The following is a 16,646-nucleotide window of genomic DNA, read 5'->3' as shown; positions in this document are numbered from 1 at the left end:
TGGGTGGTAAGACAGGAGCTTTGATTAGCAAGGCAAGTAGAGAAATAAGAGTACACCACATCTCAGGAGAAAGAAGATGTGAGTTCTAAGAGAGGGCTTAGGCTTTTAAAATTTTTTGTCAAGATGGAAACTAATATAGCAAGTTATTTTGTTGATGGGAATGATCTAGGAAAAAAGGGAGAAATTGAGCATAAGTTGGGAGAAATGCATATTTCTCTTGAGTATGCCATAGGAGATGGGGATCCAGTGTCCAAGCAGAGACATTTCAGTAGAAACAATTAATCTGGTACAACAATTTCAAAGGTAGAATATATGGGTACAGATATTAGGTCACTAGCCTTGGTAATGGGGAAAAAAAATGAGAGCTAATTCTCATCTGACTGCTTCTTCTAGTTTCTCGGTGAAATAAAACGTTAGGCTTACAGTTCAAAGTTAGAGGTGGGGAATGGTATGGGAGGGATACTCCTGAAATAGCTCTCAAACTGACTGATGAAAGAAGAAAGACAAAAAGTCCTTCATGTTCCCCAGTAAGTCTTTTCATTTTACAAATTAGAAATGAGTCTTCATTGGCAGAGTCCTATATCCAAGCATCAAAAAACAATGTTTAAGGAAAAGGTTGTTTCCAGTCTGACCTCTTCCCTTCCATAGCTATCACCACTTCTACCACTAAAACAATTTTAGATCACTGGTTACAAAATTACGGGACCTGACAAATGGCTTTAGTGATATCTTAATATTTAAGAACTCTTCATCTAAAAAAAAGATAATCTATTTAGAATTTATGAGAGATTAGAGCTTATCCCTTTATAGAGCAAATCCCTTTATACAGAAAGAAGCAATAGGTCCAGAAAAGTTAACTGAATTGGTTAAGACTGCCTAGAAAAGTACTGGTAAATCAGGTCAATTTTCTTTCTCATATCACAACATCTGTTAAATTAAGATCTTATTGATTTTTATATATTTTAACCTATTATAAAGCCTAACTAATTGATTTGAGGCAATATTTACAACAATTTTAAAAGGAACTTAAGAAATGATAGCCCTTGAGAAATTTGAATATAATAAAACTTTTTTATGGCCAGTGTTTTTACTTAGAATTCTCACACTAAAAACTTTTATTTTTCGGTCCTATCTGAATTTTCTATTATATACCAACTTCCTTAATATAATTATCTTTCAGCTTTCTTGACATCATCATCTAATATGACATTTCATCTTCCACTTTAAAAAAACTGAAAGAGTGTGAGAAAGTAATCAATTAAGCAATAAAAATCAGATATAAAGACAGACCTTTTTCTTTATTCATAAGCTTTATACATCTTGGCAACATATGTAAAGAGATTATGTCAGATCTCTTTTATTGCCACACAAATATGCTTGAATTGATCATCTCATATTCTAGAACCAGAAATTAAAGTCAGTATGAAGAAAATGCTTAACCCGGCCAGTTGTGCACTGATCCTAGTATAAAATGCATGAGGAAGAGATTATTGAACATTCCAAGGTTGCCTGAAATGTCAAGGAAGTAGGGCATACTTTTCTGCATTTAAGGAAAATACTCCAAAATTTCTGTCGTTTTCCCTCCTTTTTATGAAGGAAATCATATTTACTTATTTGTTATTTATTTATTTATTCTATGATTCCTGACACACTTTTAGCCACACTTGATTGGCTTTTTAAAAACTCCTTGGAATTAAAAATAATGTTTAAAAATTAATCATAATTGACTTTGACCTTCAATACTGACTTTTACTTACTCCTACACGACTTTTATTGAAGGAGCTATATATCCTTTTGAGTATGAATAAGAAGAAAAGAAAGTTGCCTACATTTTGTTACTCAAGGATTCCAAAAGTCCCACCTATCTTACTGATCTGCTATAGTCTAAAATCCTCATTATCAGAGTAGCTCTTTTAGACTGTTATGGATTTCCAGATGGCTCTCTGTATAAGGAGGGAAACTCCCTAAGGTATTAGGCCCATTAAGATGTTCAAACAAATTTATCAGATTGGAGTCCACACAATATAATGGAAAGACCACTGGGATTTAGAGTGAAAAGACTGAACAAGTCATTTAATCGCTCTGAACCTGAATTTCCTCCTCTGTAAAATGGGAATAATAATAATACCTACTTAGATTAGCTTGAAAGATTTAGGATCAAATCCCCTATAGATTACATAGATGTTAGTAGTTAGTATTAAAAATAACAGTATTAAATACAATCATTAAAATAAATTTTACAATTATGGCCATCTTGAAAAGCAGAGAACACAACTCTTGAGTGAATTACTGACAGTGCAGCAAAATTTTAATGGAAAGAATTTAGAATTTAAAAATTCAGAGTCTGAATGAGCTAAATTGGTAGAGTATCATAAAAGAAACACTAAATGACATAATCTTGAAGTAGCACCACTTGAATATTCTTGGCTTTAATATTAGCAATAACTGCACAAGCTCCATAATCTCAATTTTAAGCACTATACTCTCTAACCAACACTTCTTATCTTTTTAGCTCACTCTAAGCCCTTATAACTTTAACAATTATTTGACCCACTGGAACTGTTAACATGTGATCCCATCACGTTTTCACTCTTTCATCCCCCCACGTGGTCTCACTTCCCATCCCTAGCCAGCCTAAATACCAGTGTCTTATATTCTAATCACTTCCTTGCATACATAAATGACACCATTGCCTGTTTCTCCCTCTGTCTTATAGCTTACCTGGAAAATCTTAAATATAAACTCTCTACCTACTTTGACCCTATCCCTAGTAAGAGAAACAATTAATGCTGACAAATCTTACTTGAAATTTATTACTTCTTACATTGATTTTGTTTTGCTTTGTCTTTTGGTGTGTCCAGTAATTGCCTCAGTTGATTCACTTTCCCATTTTCATAGATGATTATTTCATAACTTCCCTCTCTTTACTCTCAGCTGGTTATCTGGCTTTCACCTTTCAAAAGCTCTCATAACCAAATCCACTACACCTCACCTTAACCTGTTCCAAAACACTCTGCCTTCATAACCAAACCCCTGCATTGTCTCTCACCAGGACATTATTGGTGAACTGTCTTCCCTACATTATTTTACTTTTTACTTCTAAGATAACTGCCATCATCAAGTAAACACACTGTAATTTCTCCAATCTTAAAAAATAACTTTCCTTGAGCCCACATCTCCCTTCTCTGCTCCATTATACTGTCCCCTTTTAGAGAAGAACTCCTAGAAAGTTGTCTATGTTAACTAAAAGACTTCCTCTCCATCCATTCTCTCTTAGACCTACTCTACTCAGGCTTTTGTCCCTACCACTATCCTAACCTCATTGGTCATTCTTTCTCAGTCTCCTTTGCTAGTTCCTCTTCATCTTCCTAATACACTGAACTCTGTAGTATCCCAAGACTCAGTCCTTGGACAGTTCTCTTCTTTGTCTACATTCATCCCTAGGTGACCTCATCAGTTCCACAGCTTTAAATTCCATATATACATTGATGACTCTGAAATGTATATTTTTAGCTATGATATCTTCCCTGAACTCCAGATCCATATACCCTTTTTGTATCTCCACCTGGATGTTAAATAGTCCTCTCAAATTGAATACGATCAAAAAGGCACTCTTGGGAATTCTGGTTCAGATAGTGGCAGAGTAGCATATATGCAACTAATCCTCCTGAAGATTACAATTGTAAAGTCAGGACAAGATATGTAAAACAACTATTTGAATGCACAGAACAATAAAAAACAGGGCTGGAAGGGATTCAACTCTTGAAAGAAGAAACCACACTTGGTTTAATACACATTTATACAGCCTTTCTCCTAAAGACACTTCTCAGTCTGCATGGAGTGGCTGGAATTCAAGCAGAAAAACATAAACCTTTTGGCTAATGGTATCAGAGGACAGAGTGTAGGAGTACCAAAATGACTGCAAACTGAGGGAGAAAATCCTAGAAAGAAAGAAAGTCAGCTTCCCCCAAAGCTTGAATATAGACTTTCTTCAATTCCTGGCTGATCCTGACATGTGTTTTCATGAGATAGAGTCCAAAGAACTCAGCAGAAATCAACAACTAAAAGGCTGAAAGAATTAACAAATTTCAGCTGCTGGTCACTAAAGGAGAAAGTTTGGGGTTTGAGCCACATCATTTTAGAAGAACATGGTAAATAGTTTGATAAATACCTTTCCACTGAAACTGAGGGAGAGTTATACTTTAGAAGCAAATACTATATTCTTGGACTAATGTACTCGCACTAATACTATAAGCGAAACTGAAACAGATCTGCCCTTTAAAAAAGTTTCCAAACCTTGATGTGGATGAACCTAGAGTCTGTCATACAGAGTGAAGTAAGTCAGAAAGAGAAAAACAAATATTGTATATTAATGCACATATATGGAATATAGAAAAATGATACTGATGAACCTATTTTCAGGGAAGGAAAGGAGATGCAGACATAGAGAACGGACTTGTGGACACAGGGGTCAGGAAGGGGAGGGTGGGACGAAATGAGAGAGTAGCATTGACCTATATACACTACCATGTGTAAAACAGATAGCTGGAGGGAAGCTGCTGTATAGCACAGGGAGCTCAGCTCGGTGCTCTGTGATGACCTAGAGGGGTGGGAGGGAGGCTCAAGAGGGAGGGGATATATGTATACATATAGCTGCTTCACTTTGTTCTACAGGAGAAACTAACACAACATTGTAAAGTAATTATACTCCAATAAAAAAAATTTTAAAAAGTTTCCAAACCTGTACAAGTTTAAGGTGATGAGCCAGTTATTTAAGTGCCTACAGAACAAAAATCAAGTCTCCAAGGGATTAAAAAGAAAGGTAACAGCATTTAAAGATCCACATATCGTCCACAACATGCAGTATGTAATCAAATTTTTCTAGACATGCAAAAGGGAAAATCTGACTTGAGGTAAAGAAAAAAGGCAGTCAATACAAACAGACCACAAAAGGACCTAGAAGTTAGAATTAGCAGTTGAAGATTTTATTAACTATTATAAATATGTTCAAGGGCTTAAAGGAAAAGATGATCATAATGAGTGAACAGACAAATATCAGCAGACAGATGAAAACTATATAAAGAGTCAACTAAAAACCTCGAACTGATAATACAGTATCTTAAATATAAAAATTTACTGGATGAGATTAACATCATATTGGAGAAGGCAGAAGTAAAGTTTAATGAAATTAAAGGCAGATCTATAGAAGTTATCTAATCTGAAGAAGAGAAAAAAAAATACATGGCAAAAATGAACAGAGATCTAGTGACCTGTGGGGCAATATTAATAGTATAACATACATGGAGTCCCAGAAGGAAGGGAGAGAAATAATGGGACAGAAAGATTATTTGAAGAAATAATGGCCAAAAATGTCCCAAATTTGTTTTAAAAAAATTTTTATGGGTAAAAAGACATTCAGTGAAGCCCAAAGAAATATCTAAGGGAAACCACTCCTACAGACATCATAGTAAAGCTGCTAAAAGCCAGACAAAGAGAAAAACATTAAGACATCCTGTGAAAAATTTCACATTATATTGAGTGGAATAAAAATGTTGGCTAAATCCTCATCAGCAACAGTAAAGGCCAAAATATGAGAACATCAGACATGTGTAAAGTGCTGGAAGAAAAACATTCTCAACCAAGATTTTTTTTACTCTACAAATTTTTTTTTTACTATCTTTCAAAAAAATGTAGACAAAATAAATTTCAGGTAAACAAAAACCAAGAGAAACCATCACCAGTAGAACTGTACTCGAAGAATTATTGAAGGAATTTCTGCTAGCTAAAGGGGCGTGGCACCAGATAGAAACGCAGATCTATAGGAAGGAATTAAGAGCTTTGGAAATGAAAATAAATGAGGAAATATGAATGACTCCCTTGTTTGTTTCTTCTTTTAATTTCCTTAAAAGACTGATTACTTAATACAGAAATTATTGCATTGTACTGTTGGGTTTATAATGACATAGATGTAAAATAAATGACAACAGAACACAAAGGATGGGGGGATAGTAGGTAAATGTAATTGTAATGTTACAAGAGTCTTATATTTTACATGAAATATTACCATATTAACTCTAAGTAAACTACAATAAGTTAATAAGGTATACTGTAATCCCTAAAGCAACCACTAAAAATCAATCAGAGATACAGCTGAAATGCCAAGAGAAATTAAACAGAATACTAAAATATATTTGATTAACCCAAAAGAAGGTAGAAAAAAGGAATAAAGGAACAAAGAACACCTGGGATAAACAGAAAAGAAATGACAATGCAGAAGGCCAAGACCCAATCATACCAAAATTACACAAATGTAAATGAACTTAACATTCTAATTAAAAATCAGAGATTATCAAGCCAAGATAAATATAAAAGACCCAACTATACAGTATCTATAAGAGATGCACTTTAAATATAGAAAGGTAAAGGAAAGGAAATATATATACCAGGCAGACAATAAGCATTAAAAAGTTGGTGTGGCTCTATTACTTTCAAACTAGACTTCAAGAAGAGGAGTATTACTAAAGATAAACAGATATTTGATAATGATAAAAAGGTCTGTTCATCAGGAAGACATAACAGTCCTTAAATATGCAAGCATCACACAAGAGCTCCAAAATACATGAAGCAAACACTAACTAAACACTTCCTAAACACTACAGAAATAAAATCCAAAATCAGAGTTGGATATTTCAACACACCTCTCTCAGTAATTAATGGAACAACTAGACAAGAAAAAACCTAGTAAGGACAGAGAAAATTTGACCACCACCATCAGCCACCATAATCGAACTGACATTTATAGAATACTATACACAATCTTTTGAAGTTCATGTGAACTATTTATCAAGATAGATCACATGCTGGGCCATAAAATGCCTCAATAAATTTTAAAAGATTAAACTCTTCCATTGTGTGCTTTCTGAGCACAATGGAACTAAATTAGAAAACAGCAACAATAAGATCACTAGAAAAGCTTCTAATTGATGGACACTGAAAAAAACAACATACTTCTAAATAACCCATGAGTAATGAAGAAAGCATATATTTCAACTTGAATGATAATGAAAACACAACACATCAAAGTTTGTGGGATGCAGTTAAATCAGTCCTTAGAGAGAAATTCATAGCTCTAAATGCTTATGTTAGAATAGAGCTAAAAATCAATGAAATATTATATGGTCCATAGAAAAACTTAACAAAGCCAAAAGTTGGTTCTTTCAAAACATTAATGGAAATGAACTCTTGATTTCCTCCCAGGCAAAAACAAAACAAGTAAAAACCTGAAATCATGTTCCTCCTCATTCCAGTAGATGGCAGCTCCCACAATACCAGCTGTTCAACTGCTTAAGCCTTAGATTACCTTTGACTCCTCTCTCACACCATATAAGTGACTCACCAGCAATTATGTTAACTATACCTCAAAATACATCTAGATTTTGACCACTTTACACCATCTCCATTGTCAACACTCTAGTCCATGCCATCCTCACCCATGGCGTGAGCTTGGGTAGACCAGTGAAGTAGTCTCCAAACTGGTGCCCCTATTTCTACCCTTCCCCTGCCCCAATCTATTCTCTGTGATAGCCAGAACCATCCTCCTACAACATAAATTGCATGGTGTCATCTTTCTACTTAGAACTCTCCAATAAATATCCAACACAGAGTAAAATCCAAACCAAAATTCTTACCTACAAGATTCAACATAATCTGGCTCCTGCTATGTCTCTGATCTATCTCCTACCACTTATCTCATTCAGCTAGTCCTCAGACTGCCAAGCAGTCTCCTGCCTCAAGGCCTTTGGACTTCCTGAGTTGTTTCTATTGTTTTCAACCTTTTCTTCATCAGGATTGCAAAAATGGTGATTTTTAAATCTAGTATTCTTTCTTCATTTGCTAGCTTTTTCTGTAGAGAGAAACTTCCCTTTGTCAACTATTTGGTTGAACTAAGGTTCAATTCTATAAGAAAAGCAAGGCAGTTTCTTAAGAAAAAATTTATTCTTTCCCTGTATTTTTCTTCTATTTACCATTTTTCAAAATAATGACATTGTGGTATAATAAAAATATACATTTGGTCTTTGTCCCTGGTTCCTAGCACAGAGCTCCTAAAACCCTTGGAATTTCCTGAGTCACAGGAGTGTCTTTTGTTATTCATAACAAGCCCTTTTCAACATCTGAGCTTATGCTAATGAGGTGACTGGAGAGGGGGAGCTAGAGAGCTTCAGGATGGGGACGAGTCACTGGAAAGGCAAACAAGTGATTAGAGCATAGGAATTTAGCCCCATTCCCTCCCCCACTTCCAGGGAGAGGAGCGGGTGGTAGAGACTGGGTTATAAAAACTCTTGAACAAAGACATCCCAAGAACTTCCAGTAGGTGAACACACTGATGTGCTGGGAAGATGACGCATCTGGGGAGGGCATGGAAGCTCCGGGTTCCCACCCTCCACATTTTGCCCTATCCATCTCTACCATTTAGCTACTTGAGTTGTATTTTTTTAATAATAAATTGGTAAGCCTAATTAAAGTGTTTTCCTGATTTCTGTGAGCTGTTCTAGTAAAATATCAAACCTGGGAGAGAGGAAGAGATTATGGGACTCCCTGAACGTGTAGTCAGCCAGGCAGAAGTGTGAGTAGCCTGGGCAGCCCATCTGTTGCTGGCATCTCAAGTGTGGGGAGTCTTGTGGGACTGAGCCATTAAATCTGTGGAGTCTGACACTAAATTGGGGTAGTGTCAGAATTGAATTGAATTGTTGAATATTCAATTGGTGTCAGAGAATTTGACAATCTCATAGATGTAATTCCCCAGCATCCTCTAAAGGTGACCAATGAGGGTTTGTCTGTTTTTAACTACAGTATAACTCATGGATTTAGAGATATGTTATGATTCAATCCACTACAGTTATTATCCTTAATGATGCTCAAATTATACCAATCTTTGGCTAGCAGAAGCCTTTTCAAATTGGCTCCTGAATCCTTCTAACATGAACCCAATAGACTTTGATAGCTAGAAGGAAAAAATTTTAATATATTTGTCATATTTGTCTGGTCCTTTACAAAAAGGTCCCTACATTGTACAGAATAATAGGAGCACCTCAGTCTTCAGCATTTTATCATACTTTACATTTTCAGAATGTTGGACTGAAAATTTTTCATAGCAATCTGACTCAGTAAAAAAATTCTTAGAATGGGTCAGCATCTATACTCAACACATTTATTTAATTCACACGCAAGGAAAATGGGACTTTCAGTTTAGAGAAATAATGATGGAGACATGGGAGCAGAGGGTCAAAACCAGGAATAAAACAGCACAAAGAAATATTCCTTGGAATTCAATATTTAACATTATTGATAACATCTCTTTTAATATTACTAATGGGACATTGTTATTGCAGCTTATTAAGGTTAGATGTTTTCATTTAACTGGATTAAATTTGATGGAGCTATTGAACCTGAGTAAAGTAACATAAGCTATGAATGTCCATGGGAAGGTTTTAAGCTGCCTTTAAGAAGCATTTTTGGGAAACGAACTATCTGGAGGCAAATAGATTGCCTGGACTAGAATTATAAGTGTAGGGTAGGCCAAAGATCTAGATTCTGCATTTGGACTCATGTCCAAAGATCTACTGCATAATTGATCATGTGTTAATAGTAATAAAAAATGTCCAGCACCCTGCAAATAAAGTTCATATTAAATAAGTAAATATGATGAACTGTGGACCCAGAAGGCATTTGGTGGCAAGAAAAAAGTCATTCTCTCTAGCAAATAGAGAAACAGAATTCACTTCCTTGTGTTGTTTTTTTATTTTTTGAAGACAATATTTCTACCCTTAGTCTACTGATTTCAGCTACTGATTTCAGCTAAAGAACTCAATAGTCTTTCTATTTTAAATCAGTTAGTCTTAATAATGCTGAAAAATGCTATATTATCCACTAATTTTTTTTTTTTTTTTTTTTTTTTTTTTTTTTTTTTTTTTTTGCGGTACGCGGGCCTCTCGCTGTTGTGGCCTCTCCCGTTGCGGAGCACAGGCTCCGGACGCGCAGGTTCAGCGGCCATGGCTCACGGGCCCAGCCGCTCCGCGGCATGTGGGATCAGGGCACGAACCCGTGTCCCCTGCATCGGCAGGAGGACTCTCAACCACTGCGCCACCAGGGAAGCCCTATCCACTAAATTTGTGTGCCATTTTATTCTTCTACTATTTAACAATTTAACAACACAGTTCTGAGGGGCTAGAGTTCAGTTTTACTCCTTATGGACTTCATATGTTTTATCAGTATCCAAAGGATAAGCTGGAACCTTGGAATGGACATATTTTGTTACTATTACTAAATGAATTCAGAAAGTCTTTAATTACATTAGGTTAGTACCCTACCCAAACCCTTCCTCTTTAAGGTGCTGTGTCATAACTGAACTCCTCACTATGTTAGTAGAGACAAATCGGTATAAGGGAAAGAGTAAAACAGATCTAATTCTGATGCCAGTTACAACTGTGTTACCTTTGTTAAGTACTTTCCTCTCTGAATATGTTTTCTTCTGTGGAAAGCAGACGGTAATAAAGCCTGCTCTGAACAGTACTCCTAACTGAAGTGGAACTGAATGAGATGGCATTCATAAAATAATTAGGTACTTAATAAGTGCTAGTTCTCATTCCCTTATGATGCCAGTGCCTTGTTTCTAATGTTAAGTCTGCTCATTGTTTCAGTTTAACATTTACTGAGTGCCCAACACATGCTGGGCACTGGGCTGGACACAAAGGCAAAGATGAGTAAGGTCTGGCCACTGCATTCAAGTAACTCAGAATCTACTAAGGAAGATGAACAGATATGTGAAAACTCATTTTGCTTGAACAGAGTTGAGAACTACCAAAGATCAGTTTACACTTTTTGTCCTTTATGATAAATACTAACTTAACTGTAAAAGTATAACAGAAAATAAATTAATTTTTGCATCAATCTAGAGTATGTTAGCAAAATAAGCTTTATTCTTATAAACTTTTAAATAGTCTTATAAATAGAACATATTTCTTTACTATATTAAGGTATTTTCATTCATAAGAGCCACAAGATTTTTGTTTTACTTAATAATAAATGTGATACTTTCAGTAAAAGTTGCATTTCTAAATAGCCTAGTTACCTTATAAGTAGCTCCTCCAGAAAAGGGAAATAATGTTTTCTTAAGTGTCAACTACACATAAGTATTCTACCAGATGTTTTACGTGCTTCATGCCATTAACTTATATAAGGTATCTTTTGGTTCTGAGACAGGCTGGGACCTGGAACTCTTTGCTGCAGTGCTGCAATGCCTGCACCTGGACAAACCTCTCCTCAAGCAACAAAGACACTATCAGGGACTAAAAATAACTGTGTGCATGTGCAATTGGGACAAATTATGGACAAAAGATACAAAAAGACCAAAACAAAACCCAACTGCCACTTTTGAAGAGCTGGGAGCAAAAGCCCAGTACTGTGCATGCCCCCTGAACTCAACACCACCAAAGGGTGGGCAACACCACCAAAGGGGTGGGCAAAACACCTAAGCCACCCCTCTGGCCCGACCCTTGGACACACCCCTACCCTCACCCCATATAAGGAACTAGCAATTTCTATTGATTAGGGAAGGCCAAGAACCCCGGTCAGTATCAGTTCTAACAATTTTTATAAAGCATATTAATCCAAATACGACTGTATAAAGATTCCATAATGCACTGCATTTTCCATTTCAGTTAAACCTTTCTAAACTTGCAATTGCCTTAATTTGGTCTCTTCATAGGTTCAGGTAACCCCTTTTGAAATGGACAGATCATTTCTTGTGCAAGTGGCAAGATGAATTTTTATACAATTTCCTTAGAGGCCAATAATTCTATGTTATTCTTGCTAAACAATAACTGGTAAGAGAAAAATGCTGAAAATGTCTTTATACTCTAAAATCCCTTAATCTAAAAGGGATTTTTGTTCCCTAAAGGAAAATAAATCCTGTGATTACATGTCAAAATTTATTGTTGAGAGCATGAAATTTGCATTTTTATTGCACTGTCTTGAATAAATACTATAAGAGGATTATAAAGTATAAGCCTTGAATGGTCTCTTAATCCCGATTACTTTAAAGTGCATGTTAAATATCTAGGAAAATTGGTTTCACAAACCACATGATACAAGCTTTACTTGATTCATTTAAGACACAGTGGTGATTTATAACACCTGTCACAATCTAATATCCTCCACAAATATGTGCAGTTAAAACAAATCATGGTCAGTCTTGGCTATTTTGAACATGGTTATCAAATTATCAAATTAAATATGAATTAAAGACTAATATTCAGGTGTATACAATTAAGTTCCCAAGAGGTTCAGTTAGTTGCTTGCAAATTAAAAGTGGAGTTTTTAAAATCCCTAATATATGGGTTCATAAAAATGTTATTGGTAAATAGTTATAGTCAAAATTATACTCACACTACTAATATTAAAGAGAAATCTTGAGATTAAGATTTCATCTCTCCTAGTTCATTTTACCGAAGACACATATTCATACCAGTCAACACTGAAAAATATCCTGTTTTTAATCTTTGGACAATGATAATTTTTTGTTACAAAGTTCATCATTTTCTCAAGTATTTTCTCCTGAATAAGTACACACATTTTAAGAAGTCAATTAAATCAAAGGCTTTCCACTATCTCTACCTTCATCTCTCCTCACCCTATTCTCTATCTTTTTTGTTTGTTTCAAGTATCTGTTTGCTACTGGCTAAGTTAGGGGAAGGGGAGGACAACACAAACCATGTGGAAACCCACCCGTCCCCCATTCTGTCTTCTTGTTGTGGAGATCAGGGTGTTAGCAGGATGGCAAGCCCCCTAGAACTTCAGCTCTGTGGAAAAACGCGAGCTGGGTCTTTACAACTACATTAGCCTTTCACTAGACTAAATATCCTGAAAGTCCCCCAAAAAGTGTGAAGGCTAGGGAATCACAAATTTAAGAACAAACTTCTAATTTCTTTAGAAGGCATTTGTCTTTTTTCTCACTGTTACACATCCAGACTTCAGTTAAGTCTTTTTTTCTCTCTGAGATATTTTATTAAACTCAAAATATTGCTGACAGTGATGAGAAACTTTGGAAAATTTACATTTAAAATATCTGTTATCATTATTACATATTAATAACAATGATACTACTTATGACATGTTAACACTGTTACGGGCTTTACTCACAATTTATTTAGCCTTCACTCCAGCCCTCTGAGGACATACTATGATTTTTCCTATTTTGGAGAAGAAGAAAGTGAAGCTTAAAGCCGCTAAGCGAGTAATTTTCTTCTAGTCATACAAATCAAGAGGGCTAAAACTTGAACCCCAATCAGTTAAGACTCCAAAACCTGTGTTCTTAAGCTCTATCCTATCTTAACCTATATCTATATGGTAACATCTATATGGTTACTTTTGAGTGAGATAATAAGCAGAATGGTTATTAATGACCCTGAAATATTCATGATGCTACTGGAAACCAGAACCCTAATGCTTACGCATATATATACATTTGATTATCTTTCCAATTCCATACCTGCTCTCAAGGTAACCAGCCTGGTATATATTCTTCCATCCGTTTTTACTATACTCATACTACTATCTATCACACTATTATCTACCATGATACCACTACACAACAATGTATGCTCATATATATACAGGCTTTCAGGTTAGTTTTTCTCATAAAAATATGAGTATCCTATAAGCATTATCCTCACAGATCTTTTTCAGGTAAAAATATTAGGTAAGTGTGGAACAGGGAAATAAATGATATTTTATTTCCTCAGTACTTATCTATACATTAAAACAGCCTTGATTTAAGGTAAATTACTCAAATCATAACCTGTATATTTCAGAGGTTTCCATATATTGCCATCATATTTTGATAATAAAGACTTTGGAATACCAAAGCAGGGCTGTGCTTGCCTTTACCACTAGCTATATAGAAATCCAAGTGTGGTGGGCTCTCAGAGGAGCCTGGCTCTCTGCCAGCCTAAGACCATCTTGCTGAAGAATCATGCTCTGGAAATGACAGAGATCCTCAATCCTCAATATCCCAAGGTTGGCTTTAAAAGTTAAAAGATCTTCTTTACGATACTAATAATCACTCACCTTTGGACCTGGTAATCCAGGTAACCCAGGATTTCCGTGTGGCCCTGGTATGCCCTGCAAACAGTAAAAAAAAAAAAAAAAAAAAAAAAAAGTCAGATCATTCTTAGCACAGATCTAGATACAAATAACAGACAGTGGTTATTATAACATTCAAATAAATATTATGTAATTCATTAAAATGGATATCTTATTTTACAAAGTTCTTCATCTCTTCTGAGATCTTGGATATTTCAGTCTTGGAGAAGACTAATTATAGAGCAGAACTGTGGTTTCTGTTTTTGTTTCAAAACACTGCCCTTGAGGTGATTACGTCCCTTATTTACCCCCCCTATCTCCAGCCACATTGCTTAGTGCTACTTCTAAAAGTTGCGCAGAGTAAGAAGCCTAAAAATAACAAAGTGCAATTGTTTAGTTACTCTCCTCTCAACATATGGTAACCCTTTCTGCACTTGGGTTTTTGTTAATGCTATCATGTGTACCTTAAACACTCACCTCATTTAACCTTGCCCCCCTACACCTGCCCAAATCACGTTCAAGCATCAACTGAGACACCACCTTATTTTTAAATACTGGCTATACCAGCATGAAGGGATTTCTCTTTCCTACTCAGTTCCACAGAAATTGCTGCATGTAAAATTTATTTGCAATTAATTGTATATTGCCTTGGGATATTTCTGTCATTTAAATATTTTATTGCTATTTTAACTTCCTTATGACATATGTTTAGTTTCAGAATTATAAATTCTTTGAAAAGAGGCTGTTTTTAATATTACCAGTGTAGTACTTAGCACATAGCAACCTCTCAATGAATAGTCAATTTGGGGAGTTCCCTGGTGGTTCAGTGGTTAGGACTGGGCACTTTCACTGCCGTGGCCTGGGTTCAATCCCTGGTCAGGGAATAAAGATCCCAAAAGCCACACAAGGGAGGCAAAAAAAAGGAATATTTGTCAATTTGAATTCAATAACTGCTTCTATTTACTAAATACCTACTATTGTGCAAGTAACCGTGTTAATGCTTTACTTTTTTATTACTAATCCTTATAACAATCCTGCAAGGTGATTATTTACTCCCATTTATCAATGGGGAACCTTAGGTTCACACAACCAGCAAGTAGAAGACTAAGATTCATCTCCAGAAGGCCTTCCAGGTTTCCAGGCCTCCTATACTCATTTGGGCTTAGTACCGCACCCCTGCGCTCTTCAGCTACACCTCCCTCTTGACACATAAATAGTTATTAATTATCTATTTATCTGTCTTTTCACTTCTGAACTAATAGAGCATTATGTTACAGAAAGGAGAGGGGTGCTAGCAATGCAAACACTGAAGGTATATCTAGCAAGATGAAAACTAAGGGAAAAAATTAGATTTCATGACATCTCATTTGTGTAGTCTTCAAAAACAAATTTTAATAAAGCAGATGGAAAAATTTATAAGGATTAACAAATGAGTTTTTGATGTAGATGGGGGTGCAATGGGTATAAAGGATTATTTCACAAAGCTCAGTAGTGCAAGAATGAGCAAGGACAATAACTTTAGGAAAAATTAGCATCAATGAAAGTTTGGGATTTTTAAAAAAGATAACTTGCTGGTTGTTGCCAAATAAGATAAAAATCTAAGGAGAGAAAAAGGTCATGCTGTGGGAGAAGAACAGCTTTAACCGTGGAGAGGGAATGCACTTAGTGCAAAGGTGAACTCAGTCCCTCAGGGAAGTAGGATCCAGGGTCTCCTGACAGAAAAGTAGGAGGACAGAAATGGTCTGCTGGCTGGAAGAGAGGGGGAAAGTTTAGAAGACACTCTGGGAGGAATGTGGTAGGTCATCAAGTATAGAGAAAGAAATGTTAAACAGCTAGAACGGAGTGAGCAATCAACTTCAGCCTCATATGGACAAGATCTTGATGTGAATAGGACCATTTAAAGTAACATTTTCGGGTGATCTTTCATTATATTGTTTATATGATAAATAAAAATCAGTAAAGAAAGCGGATCATATATGGCATTTGCATTTGTCTTTATAACACACAATCACAATTCTTTTTCTAGCTCTTTGAAGAATTTCTGCTAGTAGAAGTCCATTCTTTTTTTTTTTTTTTGAGGTTGGAAAGAAACTAATTCTAACACAGCAATCAATCTTTTGTTGGACCTGTGTAATGTGAGAAACTACTGCTTATCCTTAAGGCAGCTTTTTTCCTCAGGACAATTATTTTTTTACTTTATAGCTCCAATATTTTCCATTATGTAATCCAGGAATGTACTATTTTAAGGCCGCCCACTCTTTTTCATTTCCCAAAGTAAAAGAACCCCACCTTGGACTATCAACTGCAGATGAAATCACTTTATAACTAAGAATAATGTTACAAGTAGCACCCAGTCACTAATCTACAAATTTGATTATCTTTTTTTTTTTTTTTTTTTTTTTCTTTTTTGCGGTACGCGGGCCTCTCACTGTTGTGGCCTCTCCCGTTGCGGAGCACAGGCTCCGGACGCGCAGGCTCAGCGGCCATGGCTCACGGGCCCAGCCTCT

The 16,646-nt window shown here is 35.7% G+C and overlaps 1 protein-coding gene across 1 annotated transcript in view; it reads right to left on the bottom strand.

Moving 5' to 3' along the window:
* COL24A1 (collagen type XXIV alpha 1 chain) overlaps nucleotides 1-16,646 on the bottom strand; it is a 423,812-nt gene that overhangs the window by 371,283 nt on the left and 35,883 nt on the right. Inside the window, exon 5 of the mRNA XM_024119550.3 lies at nucleotides 14,125-14,178. Coding sequence (XP_023975318.1) covers nucleotides 14,125-14,178 — 54 coding nt within the window. The remainder of the gene's footprint in view (nucleotides 1-14,124; nucleotides 14,179-16,646) is intronic.

Source organism: Physeter macrocephalus, chromosome 4 (genome assembly GCF_002837175.3).
Source record: "Physeter macrocephalus isolate SW-GA chromosome 4, ASM283717v5, whole genome shotgun sequence".
Classification (NCBI taxonomy): domain Eukaryota; kingdom Metazoa; phylum Chordata; class Mammalia; order Artiodactyla; family Physeteridae; genus Physeter; species Physeter macrocephalus.
Note: the sequence above shows the minus strand (reverse complement) of the source record. Positions and strands in the feature narration are given on the sequence as shown.